The 27,299-nt window shown below is 47.0% G+C and overlaps 1 protein-coding gene across 2 annotated transcripts in view; it reads right to left on the reverse strand.

Annotated features, from left to right (window-relative positions):
* The window catches only part of LOC116953050 (fibronectin type III domain-containing protein 1-like), a 68,600-nt gene that overhangs the window by 26,411 nt on the left and 14,890 nt on the right, over window positions 1-27,299 (reverse strand). The window contains exons 5-11 of one of the 2 annotated variants that reach the window (XM_076074679.1): window positions 27,089-27,206; window positions 25,357-25,559; window positions 22,942-23,049; window positions 20,026-20,150; window positions 18,992-19,103; window positions 17,016-17,227; window positions 16,193-16,472 (exon numbers count right to left, since the gene is read on the reverse strand). In XM_076074679.1, the coding sequence (XP_075930794.1) occupies window positions 16,193-16,472; window positions 17,016-17,227; window positions 18,992-19,103; window positions 20,026-20,150; window positions 22,942-23,049; window positions 25,357-25,559; window positions 27,089-27,206 (1,158 nt within the window). Of the gene's footprint in view, window positions 1-16,192; window positions 17,228-18,991; window positions 19,104-20,025; window positions 20,151-22,941; window positions 23,050-25,356; window positions 25,560-27,088; window positions 27,207-27,299 lie in introns of both variants that reach the window. The other variant, XM_032972902.2, reaches the window with a different exon arrangement.

Genomic DNA, 27,299 nt, shown 5'->3' on the forward strand with positions numbered 1-27,299 from the left:
GCGAGTAATTCCGTGAATATCCAGGAGAGTCTCCACTCTTGTGTCGTGGGGATTTTTTATTTGTTTGCATTGCGGGAGGAGAGTCCTGCTTGGGTTGTTTTGATTGATTTCCTGACTGATGGAGCGTCGACGCGAAATGTGGGAAACAAAGGTGGAGAGAGACACCCCCCCACCCACCCCTCCTTCTCACACGAGGTGGGCCAGGTGGCTCAGAGGTCAGAGCGCTAAGGCAGCACTGCTCAGATCCTGAGGTTTTAAAATCCAAGGCTTTTGCCACGCCAAATAAAGAAATCGACTTCGCAAGCGAGGCAGGTTGTACTCACACACACACACAACATACCCACTCTTAATAAGTGGTTTCCAGCTCTGTGAGAATTAAAAATATTGGTTTGGCTATCTCAGGGATGAAGAGCCATTCTTGTAGCAGTGTCTGGGAAATTGTGCTCCCAATTGATGAATGCTAAAACAAGAAATAAGGGCCACTCGAAGGGTGTTTCCACACCGCTGCTCTGGGAAATTTCGGAATCGATTCTTCGTGTGATGGCGTGATGGCGTTAGCTAACCAAAAATCAAATGAGGTGGGGAGAAGGGGAGATCGGAATCTAAAATCTTTATTTATCCTGGAGGAGTCTGATGAGTTATGAAGCTCTTTTTCACAGATGTCTATTCGGGGCAGGTCAGGAAAGTTACGTCAAAAAGTAAACAATACAAAAAAGAAGGATATGAAAGTAATGTGGAGAAAAGTTGAACCAAGTCACCACAAAATGAATAAATATATGAATACATGTGAAGCACTGAAGTACAAATTGCACTCGTACATACATTCCTGCAAATTTTACAAGATAGAATGCAAGTTTGGGCAAGGCAGCAAAACAACAACAACAAAGACAACATCAAGACAACACAGCCCCTTGATTACATTCCACTTTAAAATGTAACTCTCAATAGCATGGTAAGGTTAATAGCTGCAAACCACAGTGGCAAATGTGGCTGGATCTAGCACTAATTTTCTGTTGAAGGATATTTTTGAAGGGATATTTACTTACTAGATGGTGTGGATCCAAACATAAAAAGACGAAATTAATATCAACCCCCTCCCTCCCCCCACAGGGCAGGAGCGAACACTGACGCAAGATGCGTTATGAATCCTACTTTCTGTACTGCCTGCGAGACGCGTGGTGTTTCTGCGTGGTGTCTACGTGAGCCATCAACCCTCTCTTTCAAGTCGACGGTTTGTAGCCTTTGCAACCACCACGCCTCGACGTTTTTGATGTGCGTCAACAAAAAGAAAATAACACATCAAGGCCGCCTGGAAGGGATTTAATTGAGAGCGGTCAATGGAAGCCGAGCACCTGGTTGCATTGTGGTAGCGCAGCTTTGCAAATGGAATGACTCCTTGCGTGCTTGAGTCTGCCGCGTGCATGTTTAGGCGTTGCCGTATTCTCTGCATTATAAGACCCTCTTCCCACCTTCCCACCCCTGTGATGTTTAAGCAGAAGTTTCACGGTGTGTCTCATAATCCGGTGTGTGTGTGTGTGTTGGTATGTGTGTTGTGGGTAGCGGTTTACGTAGCGGTTACGCGTGCTGTGCTACGAACCTGGCGACCCGGGTTCGATTCCCGTTCACAGCCGACACCAATGACGATGATCTGAACTGGTCCCGGGCCTCCCTGAGATCGACTCAAATTGAGTACCTGGCGCGGTGTGCAAACATCGCTACGAGGGAGAAAAGGTGGCCGGGCGTGGTGCTGGCCACCCACCCCCTCGTGCGTCGTGTATATTAGCATGTGCGTGAGAGTGACCAGATTTTGGCACAATATAGAACACAGGTGGTGCATCTGCCAGTCATCTCAGTCAGTCAACACTTCACGTGGCCTCGAGGTGCACCTAGCCTGGCACAAGCGCCGTGGTGACGTCACTGCCACTGAGTGGCGAATGGCGACTGTTGTTGACAAGATTTATTTAACTACATGGAACACAAATTTGGAGCGCATCTTACTTTCTGGGGCGTATGGATACTTGGTGAACTAGCGAATTGTACGTCTGTGCGCGTGTTTACAGAGCCTTGATGAGTTTTGTAGATGCAGTGTAGCGCATCACGACGTAGACTTTTAACAAAGGAATGTCTCTCTATTTTCCAATCCGCACCACTGATGAAACAGTAAAAAAAAATCTACACAATTGAAAGCTACAAACATAAAACAATAAATCTTACTAGAATATTATTATATTCTTTTCCAGGTTCCTTGACCGTAGATGAAATATGCCAGGCCGCTTTTGGCAAGAAGTACTTTTAAGTGTTTCTGTTCAATATTCATCATGGGAAACAATTCACATTCTATCGTGTGCAGCAAATATACGTTTTGTGTGTGTGTTACTGATGGGCTCCAGCTGATATTTTCAAACGCCGAGTTTTCCATACAGACTTGGAATGTGTTCACGTGTTACAGTAGAAAACGATGTTTTGACATAAATCACTAGATGACACACACTCACACGCAGACAAAATGCCATATACAGTCTTTTTTCAGGGGGGAGGGGGATGGAACTTTAAAAGTAATAATTATAACTGGAATAAGAAATATAGGTCAGCTGAAAATGGAAATTTGTATATATATAAAACCCAGAATCACATGATGCTCTTTCGAGACAGATAAACAACCTTGTAGAGTTAGTAGACTGCATGAAACACTTTTACCATATGTTACCGAAGGTTCATATTTAGTATTTGTGCTGGGACAGTTGGGAATCAGCAATCAGTCGCATTCCCCCGTCCTAATGGCACCCATAAGCCCCGCAGACTCGTGTAAGACAGAATCACAAGAAAGCATAGAAGCTCTCTGTAGATGTGACCTCGGCCTGAGCTTGTCATGGCTCCCGTGATGGGTTTGGTTTTCCACTAACGTGTTGACATTTTGAAGAAACGTGTTGGTTTTTTTGTTGTTCTGGAAAAAAACAAATATTTGTGTTTTGGTAGAGACTCGCGCGGTCAAAAAAAATACATTTTTTTGTCGCTCCTTAAACACGCTCCTCCAAGCGGTGTAACGGTTCGTGCACTGGACCTGGAATCCAGATGTCGCTGGTTCGGTTCAGTCTCCAGGCGTGGCAGTTGAAGCAATGGAGCAAGTTTCTTAAATAACATCTCTCCTCCACGCTCCCCACTCCCCCTCTTTGCCTGCCCAGCAGAATAAACAGGTACAGCCGCAGGTAGTCCATCGGCAGGTCCTGTGTGGTGGGGTACGATGTGGCGACTCCCACCTCTTCCAAGACATTTGTCCAGCATGAAAGAGGAGGCCAAATGTATGTTGAACTTCTTCTGCACCGTACGTATCCAACCGTGTTAAATGCCCTCTATAGGGGGGGCTCTCGATCGCTTCTTCGAGTGGAGGTGCTTCCATCAGCAGTGGCACGAGGAAGCAATTGCAGGGCTGCCCTTTACATAAATTCGAAAGGGTGGTGCTCATCTCCATTGGTGGTTCTGAGAAAGAGCATGAATTCCACTTTTCTATGGAACAAGCCTGTAATAATTCACCTCCCAACACACACCTTTAGAATTCAATGAATTTCCACTATTCAGGGGGGATGGTCGCGATTACAATGTGAATGTAGCAGCCCCTAGTGGCAGCAAGAGTCACGGTGGGCTACGTAGGGTGCGAAAGAAGCCCAACATACATACATAATGTGAGTATAACAATAATTAAAAATAATCTATGTAATCCATTAATCTGCGTCGTGCCACACACCACTAATCTTGGCGTAACACTGTCGCCAAAGGTAAACGACGGCTGTGCCACACGGCCATAAAGCTGTGGGTCCCATTCATGGAACAAAGCGACTTCCGCTATCTTATCCCAAATAATTATAAGACTCGTGGTGAAGTGGTGCATCGGGCAACATTCCTTCTCAAAAGCCTGTGGAATCGCCCCTCATTCCCAATGTACGTCTTGTTTTTTGTTAGCTGCGGACATAACGTATTTTTTCCCCAAACTTTGCTTCTCAGATGACAAATGCAGTGTGCGGTGTATAATCGAAACTGTTAAAAGCCGGCGTGCGCGTTCCTAATGGCAGCCTTTTTTGGGATAATGCAGTGCGCTATTTTCGACAGTGCACGTCCCCGTGACAATTCGCGCGATCCACGGCGATCCGTTTTGCAGGTTTCTTTTTTTTTTATTCGCAAGACCCCAGCTGCTTTGTTGACGCGCAGTGACAGAGTGCGATGTAATTTCACTAAGAGGGTGAAAACGAAGAGGAATTATGAGACCCCCCCCCCCCTGCCCGCACCCCTGCTCCGAACGTGGCAGCCGCTTCTGCCACCATTTTTGCCCGTCTCAGTCATCCTTCGCTCGCCAGGACGTGGCTCGGAGATTACGCGTTACTTTCCGTAAGTAGCACCAGGTGTCCACGGTATAAGATAGAAAAAAAAGCGCGTCCACGTGTTCCCATCACGCAAGCACACGGCGAGAGAGCTCTAGATCACACCACGAGCGGAGCGTGTGATGAACGGTCGCAGTTGGCGAACCCGTGCAATTGAATTCGTTTAGACAATGACCATTCAAAGACAGAGAAGGCGGGTCACCTGCGTGACCAGCACGTGGTAGACTGATGGAATGGGTGAACGGGTCTCTCAGTCGACCACGTGCTTTGCAAGTGGTAACCTTGCATTCTCTCGTTTTTGGACAGGAATTTTCTAAAATATACATCCACATGTTTTTTTTCATATTACATTTTTAAGAAAAAAAATCTCACTAACCGCCAAAGGATCCATAATAAAGGTTTTTTGGGTAAGATCGCGTAAGTATAAATGTCACGTAACGCTCCACCGCCAAACACAGCCAGTAAGGTTTGTCACGCAAACAAAACGCCCAAGGATATTTTTCACCGACTTCCAATATGCGTGCATATTTGTGCACGAGTGTTTTTTTCTTCTTTCAGAGTGTGCATATCACGTGCAACTGTGGGAAATCTCCTTTGCGTCAAGCTTTAGGTTTCATGGGGCTCAAGTAAAGGGACTATCGCTCCTTCAACTTTTGTTTTAAGTTGGTGCTGGTCAATAATGGACATGTGGAGAGAAGATTCACACCGGTGGCCGCTACGCTGGCCGCTCATCAATTATCCAAGGCCAATGGCTTTTCTGAATACCTGGCATCGGAACACAACATTCTGTCAACAGTATGCTTAATTCATGAGCCGAAAATGTGTTTCATGGTGTGTGCCCACGACGCCTGGGTGATGCGGTAAGAGGTACAATCTTCTCCACGTATGTTTTATCGATGCTCTCCAACTGAGGTCGTGAAGCGTTAATGCGTCAGGGTCCCTCTCTCCGTGTGAATCTGTCTTCCACCGATCTGCGCTGACGAGCGTGGTGAAGGATGCTCAAACAACACCCACGACCGGATCAGGCATGGGAAGCCCATCATCCAGTAGCGGATTGACAAATGGTTGCCCAAAAAAATCGATCTTAAATTCCATTCCACTGGCCTCAAACCTGCTCAAGATGCCTTTGTTTAAGTTACCCTATATTTACTGTATAATCTGTATTACACAGAGTACTTACACGTGGGAATCTGCCCAAGGACATCGTCCAAGATATGGCATTTGTGAGTTCTGGCCATGGCGTGTAAGACTATACTGACAGCATTTGCAATGTGGCCTGGATTCCAAGAAAATGTGTGTATGTCTCAAGACCCCGTCATTTCAGCATCGCCAACAGCACGCACATAGCTGAGTCTTCCCAATGGACGCTTGTCCACTGCCAAGAAATTTCACGGAAAGCTGAGTCCAAATCCGAGTCGAATAATAACGTTGCGAAACATTCCATCCACTTCAAACCGTGGACTATACAGATGGCATTTTAAAACAAATATTACTAATATTGTTATCATTCAATTCCCCTTGGCCCAAGCGGATTGCGACCATCCGGACGCAGGTGTCAACGATGGCGATATCGGCGTCGTTTCACCATCACCGCTGCACGGCAGCCAATGGCGCTTTCGTTGCGCTCGTGAGTGTCGTGGGGAGGCAGCGTCACCGCCGCTTTGAGGGGGTGCGCGCCTTGTTTGCTTCGACTGCCTGCGGTAGAGGCAGGATGCGGCGGGAGGTGGGGCAAGGTGGGAGGGGGGGCAAACGTCTGGTTCGGTCGCGATGTGAAGCACGCATCGCGCGCTTTCTCACTCGACCACATCCGTCGGTCCCAGATGCTGCTGCAGAGGTAGCGGAGTAGCTGCCAGTCGCGACTTCCGCTTGCACCGCGTTTTGTTCGGCATCATGTCCAACGTTTCGCTCCACGCGCCGAGAGCTTCTTCAGGAAATTAATGCTTGCTGATATTGATCCGACTTTGAGCTATGAATTCTGAAGTAGCTCCCAGAAAGTGCAATGAAACATTACACTTCGTGCCGAGCAGTTATATTGCACAATTCGAGAATGCGCTGGAGAGCTATGAGACACGAATGTGAATTATTATGGACGACTGTGAATGCCTATGCCGTGGTAGGTTCTCGAAGAACTTTGGTTTTCTTTTCCTGCCAAAGCCTTCTTCACCTCTGATCAGTTGAGACTTCTGTTCAATGTGCGAGTTTGCTCCTTCACTCACCAATTCACTCATAGCTATTTGTTCCCTCGCTTCCTGGAGACTCGGTGATTGTTTCCTGGAAATTCATCATCATCATTCTCATCAACAAATATGTTTTTCATTTTTTTTTACAAAATTTGTTCTTTGTGAATTTTGTTTTCTGCTCAAGTTTATCAAGCCCAACTTTGCAGCCCTTCTTTGTTAAGTTCTTCAATAAATTCTTACACATATACATGCAAATAGTTAATTTTCATTGGCTGCTGCAGTGACCCATATCGTCGATAAATATGGGATGGATAATACTGTCTTACTTTTGTAAGGGATACCGAGAGGCAAAACCATATGAGGAAATAAATAACATCCACTCGCCGGGTCTAGCGGCTGCTCATGAGTTGGAATAGCGCCGCTGGATCCTCGTCAGCGAGGGGCAATGACAGGGAGAGCCGACGTAGGGAGCACGGAGTTGATGGTGGAGAATATTCACGTGGGATTGTTCGTCAAGGGGAAACTAAGTGGAAACTAGGGGGTCAGCTGGTGAGATCGTCGAGGTGAAATGAAATGGGATTGGTGGAAAGTCGTGGAAAGTTCCAGGAAGGATGCGGAAGAGAATGAACGGAGAGACAGAAAGGGGTTGGGGGGGGGGGCCTGAATGGAGCGATTCCCTGATGCGCGACGCGCCGTGCGGAAGACGTAATGAAGACGAAGTTCAAGAGGCACCCGGGTGGGAGCATCTTTACACTGCCATGGACAATCAATGGACCTTTATTACTGTGACTCACGCAGGCGCGTGGCCATTGCAGTGAGCTGTGCACAGATATCTGGACGGCTGGATGGATGATATTGCACCGCAGTGGCCCACGCATTGAAAAGTTGTTTGGTGATGCTGCATCGCCATTGGTGTGCAAGCAGAAATAACAAACACAAAAAAGCAACACCTTTGTCAAGAACACCGTGGCTTAAAAGGAAACATACATGATAGATGAGGTTTTTAAATAAAAATTCGTATCGAGCTCCGAGGTGTAAAGTGCAATCTCTACGACCTCTCATTATCCACTCTGTCTCTCTGGCCCCTCTATTTACGTGCTATGAAGAAGGCACATTGCTTGAAACGTCACCCGTTGTATATTTTTCATTCTAAGCCCACGGTGTTATTGGCAGGCTTGTTGAGATTGTTATCTATTTTGAAAGATCATTATGCAAGCTGTCAATATCTCCAGTGCACGTAAACTCTATTCTCACAGCGAACCGTACGCTTGAAGGTTGCACTTGTGGCCTGTCCCCCACCATCTAGCGGAAAAATGCCAATACTGAATCTCAGACCAATTTACAAATGAGACGGCAGGCCTCATGTCCCACTTACCAAACGTTCTTGCAGCAAAGTGTGCGGGACTGGGTGATGTCCCTCGGTGACCAGTGTCACCGCGACGCGCGATTGGCCACGCGGCTAAGCAGAAAGATGAATATACACATCGCGAGACACTTCGGACGGGCCTTACGTTGCAAGTCAGTGTTCTGGAGCGCACGCTCGCTCGCTCGCTCACTCATTCCTTGACGCGATAGGCGATGTTCAAAGGTCTTGAAGTAATTTATTACTCAGTCAGGAGTGCTCGCTGGAGAGAGCCGTTACTTGAACTGTTTATTATTTTGATCAGCAGTGTGGCTGGGGGAAGATTATACGGTTGGTCAGCGCTGATCACAATGGCCTCGCAGAGAAATTCCTCAATTACTGTGGAGCGAAAACTAACAATCTCCTCGCCGGCCCACACACTAATGTTGCCTCTGTCTAATTTCCTTACCCCCACTGAAGTCTCACCCTCACTTTATTTGTTTCATGTATATAAACACGTTTCTTTCCTGCCAAAAAGTAATGCAGGCCCATGTGTTAGTCTGCAGCCGAAACAGTAGAATTGCATGGCTTCAACGCAGAGGGCCTCAGTGCAAATCCCCTCAAGGCTGTGTTTCTTCAGGGTCCCCTCCTCCCGCTTTTCTTCAAGCGTCGCGAGTCACGCAGGGACCGTCTAATGGCCGTGTGGTCAATCCGCTCATTGCACCTCACGCATTTTGAGCCGCACTACATCAACCCCCGAAGCTGTCTCTCCCCTTTATTGCATCTCCTAGCGTGCCTAAACAGCAACTCCCCCCCCCCCCCGCTTAAACCACACCGCTGGTTATTAGGCCTGCATTAATAACTGCCATATGCAGCCCTTTGGCTTGGGGCTAATTTTACGCATTAGCATTTAAAACATTTACATAACATCGTGAGTAGAACCTCCACCAACGTCAACATGTTTATTTCGGTTTAAATCATCTTAAATATTCTCCGTCGAAAAGAAAACCCACGCCTCTACGGCTATGTATAATGATATTTCTGTAATGACCTTAAATGTCCTACATCTGCGACCAGTTCCCTTTCCCGAACTCACATTATTTACAATGTTGTGGCATTTCGTAGAGCGTGCTTTAGAAATTTACTGCATGTCTTATCTGTAATGCCATAATTGGCATGTGGTCACGGGACACTGTAATGTAAACAATGTGTTTTACGTCAGCTCCGTATTCCCAGAAAGACAGTTTACTATGAAAAATAAGCACGGAATACGGAAAAAAACACACAGTCCACGTGATTGAAGTGAGAACAGAACTAACAAAGCCTTGGCCACGTGCGCTGGGGCAATGAGAACGAAGTTCATCAGCGGAGTCTGCCAGACAGCTTTAGGAACACAAAAATCATCAGAGACTTGACCGCGAGCTAGGGAAGAAAAAAATATGAAGACGCTCAACAAATGAAAAGAGATTCACAGTCGAGCTCTCGCATTAGGTGCGGTCTTAGAAAGGTAGGTGGAATGCCTAGGACAGCAGCGGTATAAACCCTACCGTTATTAAATAATTTTACTTTAAAAATACGATTATTTCTTATTCATGGCATTCATCTCATTGAAGCTGGTTTGTATTAAAATTGAATTAAATTAGCAAATAATTTACATTGTTAATTTAAACTAAAGTCAGAGCGTCACATTGCTCATATGAGTAATGGGATGGTGTGCATCTCTATTGTACCGTACCTTAATAAACCACTTTTATATTCCTTACGCTATCAACTCATATCAGTTTTCAAAAACCCTAAAAATGTATTGTAATTCAAAACATCTAATGAACAAAAATAATGCACTGTTTTTTTGTAAATGATATATCGTATCAATTTAAAACTGGCTGGGTGACCCAAAGGAGAATGCTGGTCAATATTGTCTAATATATTTTATCTCTTTATTGCTCCAATATCTATGAGAGTTGGGTTAAATGCCAAAGGCTGGCGAATTAAACTAGACAATCGGTGATTTGAAGCTTTCGTGACTGCAGGAATCCATACGCTTTGGTTCTTTCGGTAAAGTCACGTAGGTATAAAATTAAGTAAATCACGACGTTTTGGACGCAACACAAGCGTCCGTCTTTTAGATTACACTCTCATACTCACATTGTCTTTTAGATTACACACTCATACTCACATTGTCTATAGGATTCCACTCTCATACTCACATTGTCTGTAGGATTACACTCTCATACTCACATTGTCTATAGATTACACTCTCATACTCACATTGTCTTTTAGATTACACTCTCATACTCACATTGTCTGTAGGATTACACTCTCATACTCACATTGTCTGTAGGATTACACTCTCATACTCACATTGTCTATAGATTACACTCTCATGCTCACATTGTCTATAGATTACACTCTCATACTCACGTTGTCTTTTAGATTACACTCTCATACTCACATTGTCTGTAGGATTACACTCTCATACTCACATTGTCTATAGATTACACTCTCATACTCACATTGGCTATAGATTACACTATTATACTCACATTGTCTGTAGGATTACACTGTCATACTCACATTGTCTATAGATTACACTCTCATACTCACATTGTCTATAGTATTACACTCTCATACTCACATTGTCTATAGATTACACTCTCATACTCACATTGGCTATAGGATTACACTCTCATACTCACATTGTCTGTAGGATTACACTCTCATACTCACATTGTCTATAGGATTACACTCATACTCACATTGTCTATAGGATTACACTCATACTCACATTGTCTATAGTATTACACTCTCATACTGACATTGTCTATAAGATTACACTCTCAAACTCACATTGTCTATAGGATTAAACTCTCATACACACATTGTATGTAGGATTACACTCTCATACTCACATTGTCTGTAGGATTACACTCTCATACTTACATTGTCTATAGGATTACACTCTCATACTTACATTGTGTGTAGGATTACACTCTCATACTCACATTGTCTGTAGGATTACACTCTCATACTCACATTGTCTATAGGATTACACTCCCATACTCACATTGTCTATAGGATTACACTCTCATACTCACATTGTCTATAGATTACACTCTCATACTCACATTGTGTGTAGATTACACTCTCATACTCACATTGTATTTTAGATTACACTCTCATACTGACATTGTGTGTAGGATTACACTCTCATACTCACATTGTCTATAGGATTACACTCTCATACTTACATTGTGTGTAGGATTACACTCATACTCACATTGTCTATAGATTACACTCTCATACTCACATTGTCTGTAGGATTACACTCTCATACTCACATTGTCTGTAGGATTACACTCTCATACTTACATTGTCTATAGGATTACACTCTAATACTCACATTGTCTGTAGATTACACTCTCATACTCACATTGTCTATAGATTACACTCTCATACTTACATTGTGTGTAGGATTACTCTCATACTCACATTGTCTATAGATTACACTCTCATACTCACATTGTCTGTAGGATTACACTCTCATACTCACATTGTCTGTAGGATTACACTCTCATACTCACATTGGCTATAGGATTACACTCTCATACTCACATTGTCTGTAGGATTACACTCTCATACTCACATTGTCTATAGGATTACACTCTAATACTCACATTGTCTGTAGGATTACACTCTCATACTCACATTGTCTGTAGGATTACACTCTCATACTCACATTTTCTGTAGGATTACACTCTCATACTCACATTGTCTGTACAATTACACTCTCATACTCACATTGTCTATAGGATTACACTCTCATACTCACATTGTCTGTAGGATTACACTCTCATACTCACATTGTCTGTAGGATTACACTCTCATACTCACATTGTCTGTAGGATTACACTCTCATACTCACATTGTCTATAGGATTACACTCTCATACTCACATTGTCTGTAGGATTCCACTCTCATACTCACATTGTCTATAGGATTACACTCTCATACTCACATTGTCTGTAGGATTACACTCTTATACTCACATTGTCTATAGGATTACACTCTCATACTCACATTGTCTATAGGATTACACTCTCATACTCACATTGTCTGTAGGATTACACTCTCATACTCACATTGTCTATAGGATTACACTCTCATACTCACATTGTCTGTAGGATTCCACTCTCATACTCACATTGTCTATAGGATTACACTCTCATACTCACATTGTCTGTAGGATTACACTCTAATACTCACATTTTCTGTAGGATTACACTCTCATACTCACATTGTCTATAGATTACACTCATACTCACATTGTCTGTAGGATTACACTCTCATACTCACATTGTCTATAGGATTACACTCTCATACTCACATTGTGTGTAGGATTACACTCTCATACTCACATTGTCTGTAGGATTACACTCTCATACTCACATTGTCTATAGGATTACACTCTCATACTCACATTGTCTGTAGGATTCCACTCTCATACTCACATTGTCTATAGGATTACACTCTCATACTCACATTGTCTGTAGGATTACACTCTAATACTCACATTTTCTGTAGGATTACACTCTCATACTCACATTGTCTATAGATTACACTCATACTCACATTGTCTGTAGGATTACACTCTCATACTCACATTGTCTATAGGATTACACTCTCATACTCACATTGTCTGTAGGATTAAACCCATTGGGTTGCAATCTCTCGTCGAAGAGGCTGCTCTTCTTCTCCTTCTTTTCTACAGTTACATGCTAATCTCTCACATTAACATCATGCTAATCCCTCACATTAACATAGCCACTTCCCTGCCCTCTAATTTCTCACATTAACATCATGCTAATCTCTCACAATAACATCATGCTAATCCCTCAAATTAACATATCCACTTCCGTGCCCTCTAATTTCTCACATTAACATCATGCTAATCTCTCACATTAACACAGCCACTTCCGTGCCCTCTAATTTCTCACATTAACATCACGCAAATCTCTCACATTAACATCATGCTAATTCCTCAAATTAACATATCCACTTCCGTGCCCTCTAATTTCTCACATTAACATCATGCTAATCTCTCACATTAACACAGCTACTTCCGTGCCCTCTAATTTCTCACATTAACATCACGCAAATCTCTCACATTAACATCATGCTAATTCCTCAAATTAACATATCCACTTCCGTGCCCTCTAATTTCTCACATTAACATCACGCAAATCTCTCACATTAACATAGCTACTTCCGTGCCCTCTAATTTATCACATTAACATCATGCTAATCTCTCACATTAACATAACCACTTCCATGCCCTCTAATTTCTCACATTAACATCATGTTAATATCTCACATTAACCTAGCCACATCCATGCCCTCGTTTAGGAGGCCGCTCTCCTATATTATAGTTACATGCTAATCCCTCACGTTAACATCACTAGCCCCGGCCACTTCTTTATAAACCTTGAGCTACACCCATTTCAAACCTTTTAAAACAGTCTGCATCAGCAGCAGACCATGATTTCCCACCTGATGATGGACGCTTGTGTGTGCGCCCGAAACGTCGTGATTTATTTTATTTTATACCTACGTGACTTTACCGAAAGAACCAAAGAGTATAGACAATCGGTGTTGTTTTCTGATCTGATAATACCGTCACGTCTGGTAAGTTTACAGTTCTCGGCCAAGTCATGGATATAATAAAATAAAAAAATGTATCTTCAGAAAATATCCTTTGCCCCCTCTTACTGGGCTGCACTGAGCCTCAGGAATTTAAGCAGCAACAGATGAAGGATGGAAATTGCTCGCGAGTCCATTTGGGGCAGGAGGACTATGATGGAGAGGGCCCATAAATCAGGTTTTGAAAAGTTTCTCTCGTCCCTCAATGCAGAGCCTTATCTGAAATTTGTGCTTAGAGCGCACGGAATTCCTCTGACCGCAACGAACAGAAAGAAAAATCGCAGCAAAGCATTGTGGTGATTACTATAATTATCCAGGAATAATAGAGGACGACCACCCAGGAGATGGAGCGATTAAATCAGCTGGGGTGCAGGTGCTTGGTGGATTGTTACTCTGCAGAATCGCGAGAGATGGTGGTTAAACAGGGGAGGGCCATTATCCAGCAGCTTGCAGCTGACGATTACATACAAAGGAAACAATCACCGCGTATAAACTACGACGTAGAGCAAACGCGATCAGTTTATCTTAAAAACCTATCCCGATAGTCTACGGCCAGTGTATCAAATAATATCGTCCACCAGGGAACATTTCCAGTAACCTTCAATGGCAGGAAGCCCGTATTGGGGAATCAGATTTCCATTCTGCATTTGACCATTTGGCAGAGCAAAGGGAAATTGTAAAAATTGGGCTTTCCACCTGCAGGGAGTATGGGGCTTGCCATTGGATATGCCCAGCTGGCAGCACTTCAACCTTTCATACAACATTCTTACTGTAATTACATGAACATATTACTCGAGCCGTGCCAGAGTTATAACAGAGCAGCCACGGCACATACACGCACGAAAATATAATGAGGACATATTAATAATTATATCAATTCCCACCCGTCAATTGCTCCTGTAGCTTTGTCAATCCACCGTTGGATGAAGGGCTCAACACCCATATCGTGCCAGTCCTGATGGGGTTTTTTTTTTACCGTTCCTCACCAGGTCCTGTTGGTGTGGTTTTGGTGAAGTTTGGTGGCAAGAGGGTGGCCCAGGAAACCGCTTAGATGTGGCTCTTAAGCCTCGGTCGGGCATCGGTTAACAGGAGGAGTGAGGCGAGTTCATAGCTCAGCGCGCAACCAACACGTTGCTGCTGCTCCCTACTCGCACGTGCAATAAATACATTCAGCACGCTGCCTACCCACTTACCCAATGAGCATTGGGCAAGGCTCAACGTCTCGAGCCAGTGACGCAAAATTCCACATTCCTCTAGCCGGGGACAAGTCCATCTACAGAACAACCGCTGTTGACTTCAGCTAAAACGTAGTACTGTACTCCTTTCATCAGCCCTGGATAAGTGATAACTCGAGTCGACCCAGGACCAGGTTGTGAACGCTCAGCCTTTAGACTTCCAGTGGGATGTTCTGCCACAGCGATATCCAAGGCGTCCCTGTTTGACCGGAACAGTCCCGGTGTCCTGAAGCTTTTGGCCAAATCTGCAATTTGTTCCGCTTATTTTTTTAAATTTCTGACTTCACGGTCGACTCATGATAATGGCAACTAGGCCCCCACTACCTGAGCAGTAGTGCGGGCTCGGTTGGGAGAGCAGTGGGTGGGGCGTGTAGAAGCGTTGGCGTAGTAGTTAGCGCTACGCTGTGCTACAAACTCGGCGAACCGAGTTCGATTCTCGCTCACGGTCAACACCGGTGACGATTATCTAAACCGGTCATGTGCCTCCCCTAGGTCGACTCGGCCTCAAATGAGTACCTGGTGCGGTGTGCAAACTTCGCTACAAAGGGGGACAAAGGCGGCCGGGCGTGGTGGTGGCCACCCGCCCCCTCGTGTGCTGTTCATAGATGCTGCTCGCTCACAGCACTTGCCCCAACAGTCTGTCACAGGCTACACGGGGGATCTTTGTTTTGCAGTAGTCAGAGCTAACGTCACGAATAGAGAAGGGGAGGCCACTCACGGTGTGGGCGGGACTAGTTGTTGAGTGGGCGTGGCTATGTAAAAGTAATCGGTGCTAGTGGGCGAGTGGGCGTGGCTACGTAAAAGTAGGTGGGGCTACGTAAATGTAGGCGGGGCTAGCAGCTCGCCGCGTGTCCCAGTGGAAGTTCCCAGACATTGGGCAGACTTGAGCAAAACCAACCCACGTGGCAAGTGCCAACCAAGGCGAACTACTTTAATTATCTGGATGCACACAGTACCATACATAATATATCTGATTTACGTGTGGACTGAGTTATAGGTGGATGTGTCGATAAGTCCGAGATGTGAACGTCGATATAAAATGACAGCTACACTGTCAATAAATACCACACTGGGTGTGGGCGGTTAATTGGTCAGGGCAGATACGTGGCATTGTACTGTCCTGTAATTATATTCACCATATGTGCATAACGTAGGTCAGTCGTTGGTGAATCAATCTCATTGCGATCACTTTCACACATGGTCACTTTTAAAAAGTACCTGGCACTGAAAATTGTAAAAAAAACAAAACCCACCATGAAGAGTACATTACGCTCCTTCATCGATCCACTGCCAGCAATGCTTTTAAAAAAAAGTGTCCCCTGTGAATCTCCGGGCCACTTTGGGCCAACCAGTGATGGGGTTTACCTTGGAAGGTCTGGCTCGGGTTGAGTCTGGCTTGTGTGCGGCTGATTGGCCTCGGGGTGGGCTTGGCAGTGGGCTGCTTCTTGGTGCGGGGCGCCAGGGTGCTGCGCACGGTGGTCACCGCTTGCGGTTTCACCGTCGTTGCCACGGTCTTCTTGGCGGTGGTGGTGGCGGCGGTGGTGGTTGTGGTGACGGCGGCGGCGGTGGTGGTGGTGGCAGTTGTGGTTGTGCTGGTGGCCGTGGTAGCGGTGGTCGCCGCCGCTTCCGTTGTGGTTGTGACGGGCTGCGTGGTCGTTGGGACAGTGGTGGTTGCAACACTTGTGCTTGCGGTGGCAGTGGATGCAGTGGTGGTGGGTATAGATGTGGAGGTGATGGTAGGCACGGCTGTGGTGGTGGCGGTGGTGGTCGTGGTGGTTGTGGTAGTGGCGGCGGTCGTGGCCACGGTGACTACGTGGGTGGGTGCTGCTGTGGAAGTTGTTGTAGGCTCGGTCGGACGTGTGGTGAGTTTGTCTGCGACCGTGGTTTGTTCATGCACCGTGCTTGTCTGTCCCTCTGTAACGGAGGTCCGTTTCGGGGTTCTAGTGGAAGGTTCATGCACTGCGGAGGTCAGCTCCGCCGCAACTGCGGTAGGCTCAGTTGCGGCCGTGGTGGTCTCATGCACTGCTGTGGACCGTCCCTTTGCGACGGTCGCTGCCCCGGTGATTACGGTGGCGAGCTCATGCACTGCGGTGGTCGGTTCAGCCGCGACGGACGACGATTCGCTCGCGGCCGCGGTGGCCTCATGCACTGCGGTGGTCGGTTGGGTTGAGGTGGTGCTCGTGGGTACCGTTGTGGTCGTCGTGGTGGGTTCGGCTGTAGTTGTGGTGGCTGCGGGTCTTCTCGGCCTGCTCGTGGGTTTGGGGGCGCGGGCTCTGGGGAGGATCCTGGCGGCCGTGGTCACAATCGGGCTGGACGTTGTGTCCACCAGCGGCTTGCCGCTCGGCCCGTAGCCGTACAGCAGAGAGCCATTGTGTCCGAGGATCGCCTGCCCATTCACATCTGCGCGGCAGGGGTTGTATGGGCACGGCGGCGTGGTCGGGCAAACGAGGGTCGTCAACAACAACAACAACAGCGACAACAACAACAACAACGCACGGCATGCATTATCGCTCCGGTGTGTTGGCCGGTGGCACTCTGTGATATCCATCAAAATCGCTCCACACGCTGTGTGGCATTCACTTTTTTATGATCGCGAACGTGTTATAGCTGCAGAAAGGTCTGAAGCTAAATATTGTCAATTATAAAGATCGACCAAGTCTCTGTAAATGGGGGTGGTAGTAAAAGCTTACTGAAGCTAGTTAATGCTAGCAACACAAGGCTGAATTTCATTTTTTATTGTAAAAACAGACGATACTTTATTTCTGCGTAAGGGTTTCACGGCCGTGCAGCGAGTCGCTCCGATTTGTGCCAACGACCCGCTGCACGACTTCTCCAAGCGCTATAAACCGCACGTATCATTACTATGACTATAACTACAGTATTATTATCATATTTTCTGGAACACAAAAATTGGTTCCTAACGAAGCTGCCCAGCGCGTGGAGTGAAACGTCGTTTTATCGTGCCGAACGACGCGTAGTAACCCGGAAAAAAAAACACATCGGAGGGCTATAGAGCACAATTGGTGGAAACTTACGCGTGATGTAATTACCACAATTGATGCCCCGGCTCCGTATGCATCTCAATGCGAGTTTGGCTTGGGTTTTAAATGGTCGTTGAGCTGCAGATGAGATTACCCATGCCGCCGCTGCTTTTTTTTATTCAAGGCGTTTATCACGGAATTAATTACCTACGAGAGTTTAATTACAACTTGTGTGCCAGGTCTGACACCTGATGACTTTAAACGCAACGATGGAGTAAATAGACTGTATGAACGACCATGGCCAAATATCCATTTACTCATCATCATAATCATTATGATATATTACTTGATATCATTCCTCACACAAGTATAAAATATAATCCCGAAGCGCCCACTCCTTTTCATGTGCTCTCAGCTCCAGCAACCGAGGCCCTCTGGAGAAGACAACTGTGTCTGAAATAATCTTCTCCTGGTTATCTCCGCTGCCCAACGCCCCCTGCCCCCTGTTCCAATCCAGGCTCAGCGCCTGCCTCTTTCCCCTCGGCTTACGATTTGACTGTCTCCCATCCATAAATTGATTCCAATCACAACTTACTTACGAAACGTGAACACCGCCCCGTTTCGTCACCTGTAATTCGCATGGTCCCCAATCTTGTGCTTTCTGCATTTGCATTTAGACGCGCTATAAATCCAGACCATCCTGCATTTGTAGGCCCTGGCGTTGCCCGCTCATGCCACTGTTGGTGGAAGAGCCTCCATTCGGGGTAGCCCTGTACAGCCCCTCTGCGTATGACTTGGCCTGCTCTTTCATGCTGGCCAGATGACTCAGAAGATGTATTGAGTACCCACTCATTACCCCACCACACGTGGTTTGTTGAGCAACTTAACTGTAGCATCATCGCATAGGAAGAGCCTCCCACATATGTAGTACATATCTCGCTTGTGAATTTGGACAAGAGACAGTGTAACCGTATTATTCCCCACCACAAGGGATACACCAATTGACGTGTTGCCACGTGACCATTTCATTCCTGGCAGCTCCAGATCAAAACTAAGCGAGTTGTTAAAATGCCACGGTGGACAGATCGTAAAATGGGTGGACAGATGGAAGAGGGGATGGATCAGTGTTCGAAAGGATAAACAAAATGCTGAATTGGCGGCAGGATGAATGATGGATAAATACCTGCCACAGAGCTTCCATCGTGTCCAATGCACAGCTTCACTGGTTTTCCGTGCTGATCATAAACCATGTTGCCATCTGGCGTGAACAGAACTTTGGTGTTTGGGTCGATCATCTGTTCGAAGTCAGAGTAACAGTCGGACGGCAGAGTTAATAGACACATCTCACTTTACCGCTGAGAAGAAAGGGGCTGGGTTGGGATATTACGATCGTTTTCAAGGTGTAATTCTGAAGGACGATTGTAAAGGCAGCTACGCCACCATTTCATAATATCACCTGAGCCACAGCGTCCTGAAAAACGGCCAATCTGTTATAGCAATACAAGGACAGAAACACTTACAGGTTTAATGCACCCATGGGAAAAAATACATGCCTCCATCCTGTGTCTTCATTTATAACATTTAATATATTTGGTCAATCAGCTTACTGGCTCTCCAGACCATTGTTATCCAGCAGCATTCGTTTAAGCGAGCAATTGAACATAAACTTATTGTTGATGTTATCGATTATGCAGAAACATAATTACAACAAAGAGCATAGGGCCTCAAATGTCAAAGTGACTTCCTGCTCAAATGAGCATCGAGTCTGTGGCTCATCTCCTGATGACAGCCCTTAACCAGTGGTGGATATTCCCCATTCCTATGGTGGGGGTGAGTCTGTCCATAGGACAGCCACTGTTGGCTTCCCACAATGAACTGCTCATATTTATCAACTCCAAAGGAGCGATGGGGCTGAGTCGACCCCCGATCAGGATTTGAACTCCCAATCTTCCGCTTACGAGCCGCTTGCTCTACCGCTGAGCCACCCGGCCGTACGAAGAACATACACGTATGTATGTTGAACTTCTTTCGCACCACACGTGGCCAACCATGCTAATCGGAGGTGCGACAGAACTGTTTGCCGCCAGTGTTTAAATGCGGTCACGCAGCAACTTTGCATGAACAAAGCCATTTCGATGGTGCTTCTCTGATCCATCCGACCTGCGCTTGTGAGTGACCAAGTGCCCTCTCGTGAATGCGTGGAGGCTCAACACGTACCCATTTCCCGATGAGATTGTTTTCGGCGAAGTGGGGCTTTTTGTCAGGGATGGTGCTCTGCGCTTTGGGAGGAGGCCTCTCCTTCTTGTCCGTCCGCGGACCCAGCTCCGACTTCCCGTTTTTTCCTGTAGACGGGACGACCCATGTCCTTCAGTTGACTCTCCCCTCGGGATGATGGCCCTGCAATTGCTCTCTCGGGCCGCCGTTATGGTGCAAGGGTCTCCAACCAGAGGGAGCTTTAGCGAGGCCCTCTAGGGAGTATCTGGACTACTCTTCCACAGTGGCCAGATGTCTTAGAAGAGGTGGGAAATACCCGCACTGTCAGCTGTCACTCATTGCTGGTGTGGGCCAAGGCCAGGAATTTGAACACAGACCCCCGGGTTTACAGAACAGCGTGATTACCACTGCGCGACCACCCCATCCCACTCCACCTTCACTCTATACGAACGGCTGGGGTCTAAATTGTTACTTGGGATCAGATATGACTGTTTGGCAGTGATATAAGTAACTGTGCGAGCTAATATTAGAAACACGGCGTTGTCAGGTTGATAATATTCGCCTTTAGTATCCAATTGGTACAGCTGACATGCTTGTCGTGACAAATACATATATTTTGTGGGCCTTTTCCAGATATGGCCTTGCAGACCACAGGTTCCCACCCATGACATACAGTATGTAAGGCTTTCGTTATATATAAGTAATATGTATATATGAATATATGAAGAGGATCACATGGATTAGAGAACATACGCAGGTTAATGACACCGTTCAAAGTGTTAATACAAGTATGCGGGCTTGGGGCAGGATACATCACTCGAAGGGACGACAGCCGATGGTCAAAGCACAGCGATGGAACGGCAGCTAAGGGATGGAATGGGTCCCAGCGGACGTCGACCGGGGAGAGGCTTGCAGGCGGCGGGCAGAATGCGACATAGCCGCGGGATGGCGAGAGACAGTGGAGGTGGCGGTGAGAGGGAGGGGGAGACCTTGACTCAAGCGGCAGAATGACCGGGCCAGATGGTGGTAATGGTCAAAACGGAAGTGTTATGAGTCCTGCTACGAAAGCTGTTTGTCCTCAAGTCTACGCCGACACTGCCGTTTCCCCTCTGCAGAAACACAGCAGGGTTCAGGAACCGTTCCTAGAAGTGCCGGCATGGCATACCATCCAATACCGGCACGTTCCGACCGCTGTATACGTACACCTACAATAAGCCCACGAGAGCAAGTGGTCTCTTCCACGTGGGTAAGCGTGGCAGAGCTCCAACAAGCCAGGGGCCTCCAACTGATTGGGTAGAGCAGCTAGAATACGATGCCGTCATTGTGTTGCTTATTAAGTGGAATGCATGCACAATGTCTATCTCTCTCGCCCATATATTATTGTGCTGATCTTTCCCCAACACACCGAGTACTGGTTTAAGGCTGAGTAGACTTAGGTGATGCCCATGGACTGGTTCAGATTTTTGCCGCTGATCTTGGCCGTGGCCGGCGAATCGAACTCTGGTAGCCGGGTTTGTAGCGCAGTGCGCCAACCACTACCCTACCACTCCCTATTCACACACACACAAAGATCCCCCGTGTAGCCTGTAACAGACTGTTGGGGCAAGTGCTGTTAGCGAGCACATATGAAGGCTGGAACGGCACACGAGGGAGTGGGTGGCCAGCACCGCGCCCGTTCGCCTTTGGCTCCCGAGTGGCGATGTTTAAATACCGCACCAAGTACTCATTTGAGGCTGAGTCGACCTAGGGGAGGCCCAGGACCGATTAAAATAATCGTCACTGGTGTTGACCGTGAGCGGGAATCAAACTCGGGTTGCCGGGTTCATAACGCAGCGTGTGAACCGCTACCCTACCGGTCCCTGCTCACACACACATACACCACACACACACACACGTGTCTATGTTGTTTGATGTTTGTGGTAGAAGGGCACGTGTCCACATCATCAATTTTGTTAAGCAACCGGGGGCCAGGAGGCGGTTTGCCGAATCAGCGACTTCTTGGTTGAAAGCATCTAGGCACGGCAGTGCCGTGTGACGAGCGTTGCTCTGGAAAAGCAAAACGCGAAAACGATTTCTTCTGTTTGTAGTTAGAGAGAGATCAGTGCACGCGGGCGGGATGGATGGCCAATTGAGGCCAACTTCTTAAAGCCAAAATTCGCCAAGCGTACCGTAGCATGCCGCTGGACTATTTACAAAGTGCTCAGAGCATTGTAAACTGATGCAGCGTTTTTATTACGTTCCTGCAAATTGCTCCTAACTATGCATCATGTCCTCGTCCCAGAAAGTCGTTAGATTGGTCGCTCGTCGCTTTGGTTAAACGTAATGGCGCAGCCCTGCAATGTCTTTCGCACGCCACTGCTAGCAGAACGCCCTCCGCTAGAAGGAGCTCGAGAGAGTCCCCCCAAGAGGATTTTTGGCCCACGCTTCCATGCTGGACAGATGTCTTGGAGGAGGTGCGAGCACACACACTTTACCCCACCACACACAACCTGCCAATCAACTAACCACGGCTGGATCCATTTAGACTGCTGGGCAGACAGAGGCGGGGAGACGTAGGAAACATGTCCATTGTTTCAACTGCTGCGCCGGGACATTGAATCAACCCAGTGATCTCTGGATTGTCCAGTGTGCGAACCATTACACCACAGTAGCATCCCAAAGTCACTGCGAAGTCCCCAACAAAATATCGAGGTTGGCAACATTAGGGATGGTGCATGGGAAGGAGGTGGAAGAGGTAAAGGAGGAGGTGGAGAAAGAATAGGTAGAGGAGGAGGTGGAGAAGGAAGAGGTAGAGGAGATGGAAGAGGTGAAGGAGGAGGTGGAGAAGGAAGAGGTAGAGGAGGTGGAGGAGGTGGAGAAGGAAGAGGTAGAGGAGGAGGAGGAAGAGGAGGAGGAGGAGGTGGAAGAGGTGAAGATAACCATTCTTTCCGGGCGACTTCCGACGGATGGAATTGCTCAGCGCCTTGGGTGCCTTAGCAGAGGCCGAGCGAGGCCCTATGACGGAGGACGGGTCAGCGTTCAGTGGCCCTGTAAGCGAAAGCAGAGGTTGTAAACCGGAGGCAAACGTGCTGACACCACACCGTATCCGTGGCTGCTCTTCCCATTGGCTAGTAACGATGCACGTGATGGCCTGTGGAGATGGCAATGATGGGTTGAGTCGATCCCCAAGCGGGTTTGAACTCATGCCGACCCAGGCTTGGTGGCTAGGGTTCTCATCTCTGGGGTAGAAAAATAAGAGCCGGGACATCTCACGGGCATGAGGATATCTCAGAATACCAGAAGACGGGAAGACCGAACATAAATACGTTGTCTTGAGCGACGCGCTATTAATACTCAGCTGACACAAAACTGGGACCGTTCATGCTCCAAGAAGACAGATTTCCCAGTACAGCTACTACCTCAAAAACAGGACAATCCTGGGAAATCCAGGATAGGTGCAAACCCAATCAGCTTGGTTAATTGTAAATAAAAATGGGGTAGAAGGGTGGTGGTGCAGTGGTTTTCCACGCTGCACTATGAAACTAGTGAAACCTGTATTTTATCCTGACCACGGCACTGACCAGCACGATGAAGTATGGCCAAACATTCCCCATGACCAGCAAGGCATGAGGAGGCCTTCGTCCTGCAGTGGATTGACAAAGTGTGTCAATTTATTATGATGGTAAAAACAATAGTGCACAGCCATCTGTCAATAATCCACTTCTTGATGAAGGCTTCCTCATGGTCGTGGGGTTTGTTCCATCGTCCTCCACCCTGCTCGCCACTCATTGTAAAGCCATGGTCCGGAATTGAACTCAAGTTACCGAATCCAAAAGGCAGGGTGCAACCCACTGCTACGTAATAAAAATATATATATATAATACTACACCACCACCTAGATATTGTGTCTTGTCAAATTATAATTGGATGAGATTATTTTTCGTTGGGGCCACGACGCGCGTGCTGATTTTTGCAGCTGTGGATAATTTTGACGATGAATATGTATCACGCTAATTAAATATAATACACAGCGATCAAAATAATGATCCCTTACAGTTTAGCCATTTTTCCTTACTCCTTAATGCCGAACAAAGACCTTGCAATCTAATCCGTGATTGCTGCAGGGCTTACTATTAGCTCCGTGTCACCCTGAAAAATGGCCCATTTTCATCTAATTTTAATGCCCACTTGTGCAATATAACATGAACACCCTGAACAGTAACCGTGCGTAAAACTGTATTTAGATTACAGCTCTCAACACACCCGTGGCACAAAACAGCATTGCAGTGACAACATGTGTAAAGTGTTGAACGTGGTTATTGCGGTTCACATTGGAAACCTTCATCATTCCTGTTAAGCGCTGGATTATTACGATAGCTCCGGAGACATGTTTAGATGTTCACTTCATTATTTGTCCATTTCTGCTTGGTAAAATAATTGTTGTTGTCGTTGTTGTTGTCGACAAGGAATTAAATTATTTACCCCCTGCCACACCTAATGTCCACTTTCAGGCTGGTGCTCATCACCTCGTGCCACACAGGGGCAGCTGCCACTGTAGGGTCCCCTTTGAATGATTATTATTATCACTTGTACCCTCAGTCCCGTCAGCCTATCTAGTTTTCTCCTTCCAGACCTAAGTCTTTGAAGCCTCAGACATTTTTCAACATCACAATGTTCTGTTCCAGGAGTTAATAATCGTTTGGGTCTCAATTTTCCCTCTAAATAGCTCTCTTGCCTTGAAGTCATTACCTCAGAAGCTGATTTTGATCATAAATGATTTTCTATTCTGTTTAACGATATAGGTGTGGAATGCTGTAGGTGCAGCCCTGCAATTGCTTGTTCATGCCAGTGCAGGAATTTTAACCGGAAATTTTAAGGAGCTATTAACTATTCTAAATCAATTAAACTCAGCTGATTTTTTTTTTACTGTATAGCTGCAATGCTTTTGTATTCATGGCGAATTTAATAACTGAATTGCCACGTTTAACGCTGCAATTATTATTATTTTTGCTCACCTGCAAGTCGAACAACCACCATCGGCCATGTAAACACGACATTTCGCTTGCAACTCACATCAAAGATCATCAGCATCATCAGGACAAGATGCGGGGGAAAATTAGAATGTAAAAAAAAACACATCCAAGGCCGTCGTAATATTGGCTGCGAAATCCTACCTGTCAAATGAATAATCGGTGAAAAACCTGAACCCAAAGTTCTGATGCTGCTGCTGCTGCTGCTTGTGGCCCGTGTGTCGCTTGCACACACACGGACACACACAGACACGCACACAGAGACACACACAGACACACACAGACACACACACAGACACACACACAGACACACACAGACACTTACTCGCGACGTGTTGGTGCTGCTGCTGCTGCTGTTGCTTTGATGGACCACACCAGTCTCCGTCGACTCGGCCTTCCGACACGCGCACCGCGTACTCGTACTCGGCACGCGGCCGCAGGTTTCCCAGCACGAGGTGAGGCCGGCTCACGGTGCGGTAGGCCCACATCGCAGTGGGCACCTGCTCCCGGTAGCGCACCGTGTAGTACCTGCAGGCGCAGCCAGAGAAGAGGGGGCAGCACAGACAGAAGATCCTCTTCGAACCGTCTGGCCTTTTGAAGGGAATGCTGCGGGCCGAGCTATTCTGATGGATGAAAGGCATCTCATCGCTCCCGCATGCTCCTTTAATTTTTTCTCTGTCTCGCAGATTCCTGCTCGGTGGATGTCTTGGTGGCTCTCGTCAACAGCCAATTAGTGAGGTTTGTCATGTAAAAAGAAACGTGCCAATTAGTTACTACTTCAGCACAACGGTGTTTTGGAGAATAAACCCACAATATTTACAATTCTCCGTGTTAAACCAGCTATTAAGGATATGTGTGTTATCATCATCATCATCACGATCCATGGGCAGTACGTTGGTGGCCACTGCAACATTTCGTCATTTGTTTCCTCTGTCTTGTGCCAATATGATCAAGTAGTTTCACGTCTTTCTGGAACCAATCTCTCTGTGTGTGTACAAAGACAAAGGCTCCCCGTATAGCCTTCTTAACTGGGGCAAGTGCTGTTAGCGAACACTAATGGGGCCCCGGTATGGCACACGAAGGGGTGGGTGGCCAGCACCACACCCGATCACCTTTATCTCCCCTTGTGTCGATGATTAAACAATGCACCAAGGCATTCATTTGAGGCCGAGTTGATCTCGGGGCAGGCCCAGAACTGGTTCAAATAATTGTCACACTGGTGTTGGCTGTGATCCAGAAAGTGAACTCCGGTCACTGGGTCTGCAAAACTAAAATCTGTTTTTTTTTGGTCTTAACCTTTTCTCAAATTGAATCCCAATTGTGCCATTGGCCGTCATATCATTAGATGAAAATCCCATTCAGATCTCTCGCAGGACTGCACATCCCTTCACAGCCATCCGTGTCCGTCGCTTGCTGGTGCTTCATGCCAAGTGACGGCAAACGACTGAGTGCGTCGAAACCAGAAGCACATTGATTGCTTTTGCCAGGTCGAAAATATTCCCGTCTCGTACCTGATTGGTTTGGACACGTCAGACAGATGTCTGACGACATGCCAGAACATGCCACTCTCAACCTCTGATCATGCCACTCTCAACCTCTGCGCTGCTGCCCGATCATGCGGCACAGGCCGTGGGGCAGAGACTGGCACCCGGGTTCCAAGGTTGGCCCACACGCAGTTCAAGGAAGTTCGTGGAGCCCCGGCTGAAGACACTTGGACGGCTGCGGCTGATGGGTCGACGTGGGGGAGGAGGGTGGCCGCGACCCCGCGCCGATCACGCGTTTCGGTGAGCGAGCGACCCAACAGTGGGTGCGTCGAAGCCTAAGATGACCGCGGTGATTTGTTTGCGGACCGTTTGTAAGTGATGGGTCTTCACGTGGCCACGGGCTGTAAGAGGTGGAGTCGTCGTCCCCGAATGCAGTTCCTTACCCCCTTGCCCTCATTCGATTATTGCCGTGAGCTGGCGGCCGCATTTAGACGCTCCGTGAATCCAATGGGGCCCATGTTGCTTGTGTTAGGGTGGCAGCCGCGGCGGGTGCCGCGTGCGTGCTTCGCTCACCGCTGCGTGCTGCCCTGCTCGTGCTCGGCGCTGTACAGAGGATCCCGCCACGTGATGAGCACCGACACGGGGCTCAGCATCTCCACCCGCACGTCCTTCAGCATCGACACTCGCTCATCTGAGCCGCGACAATAGACAAAGATCCCCCCCCCCCACCCCGTGTAGCCTTAACAGACTGTAGCGGCAAGTGCTGTTGGCGAGCACCTAATGA

The sequence above is a fragment of the Petromyzon marinus genome, chromosome 49 (assembly GCF_048934315.1).
Source record: "Petromyzon marinus isolate PM22_M1 ecotype Great Lakes invasive population chromosome 49, UKy_Petmar_22M1.pri1.0, whole genome shotgun sequence".
Classification (NCBI taxonomy): Eukaryota; Metazoa; Chordata; class Hyperoartia; order Petromyzontiformes; family Petromyzontidae; genus Petromyzon; species Petromyzon marinus.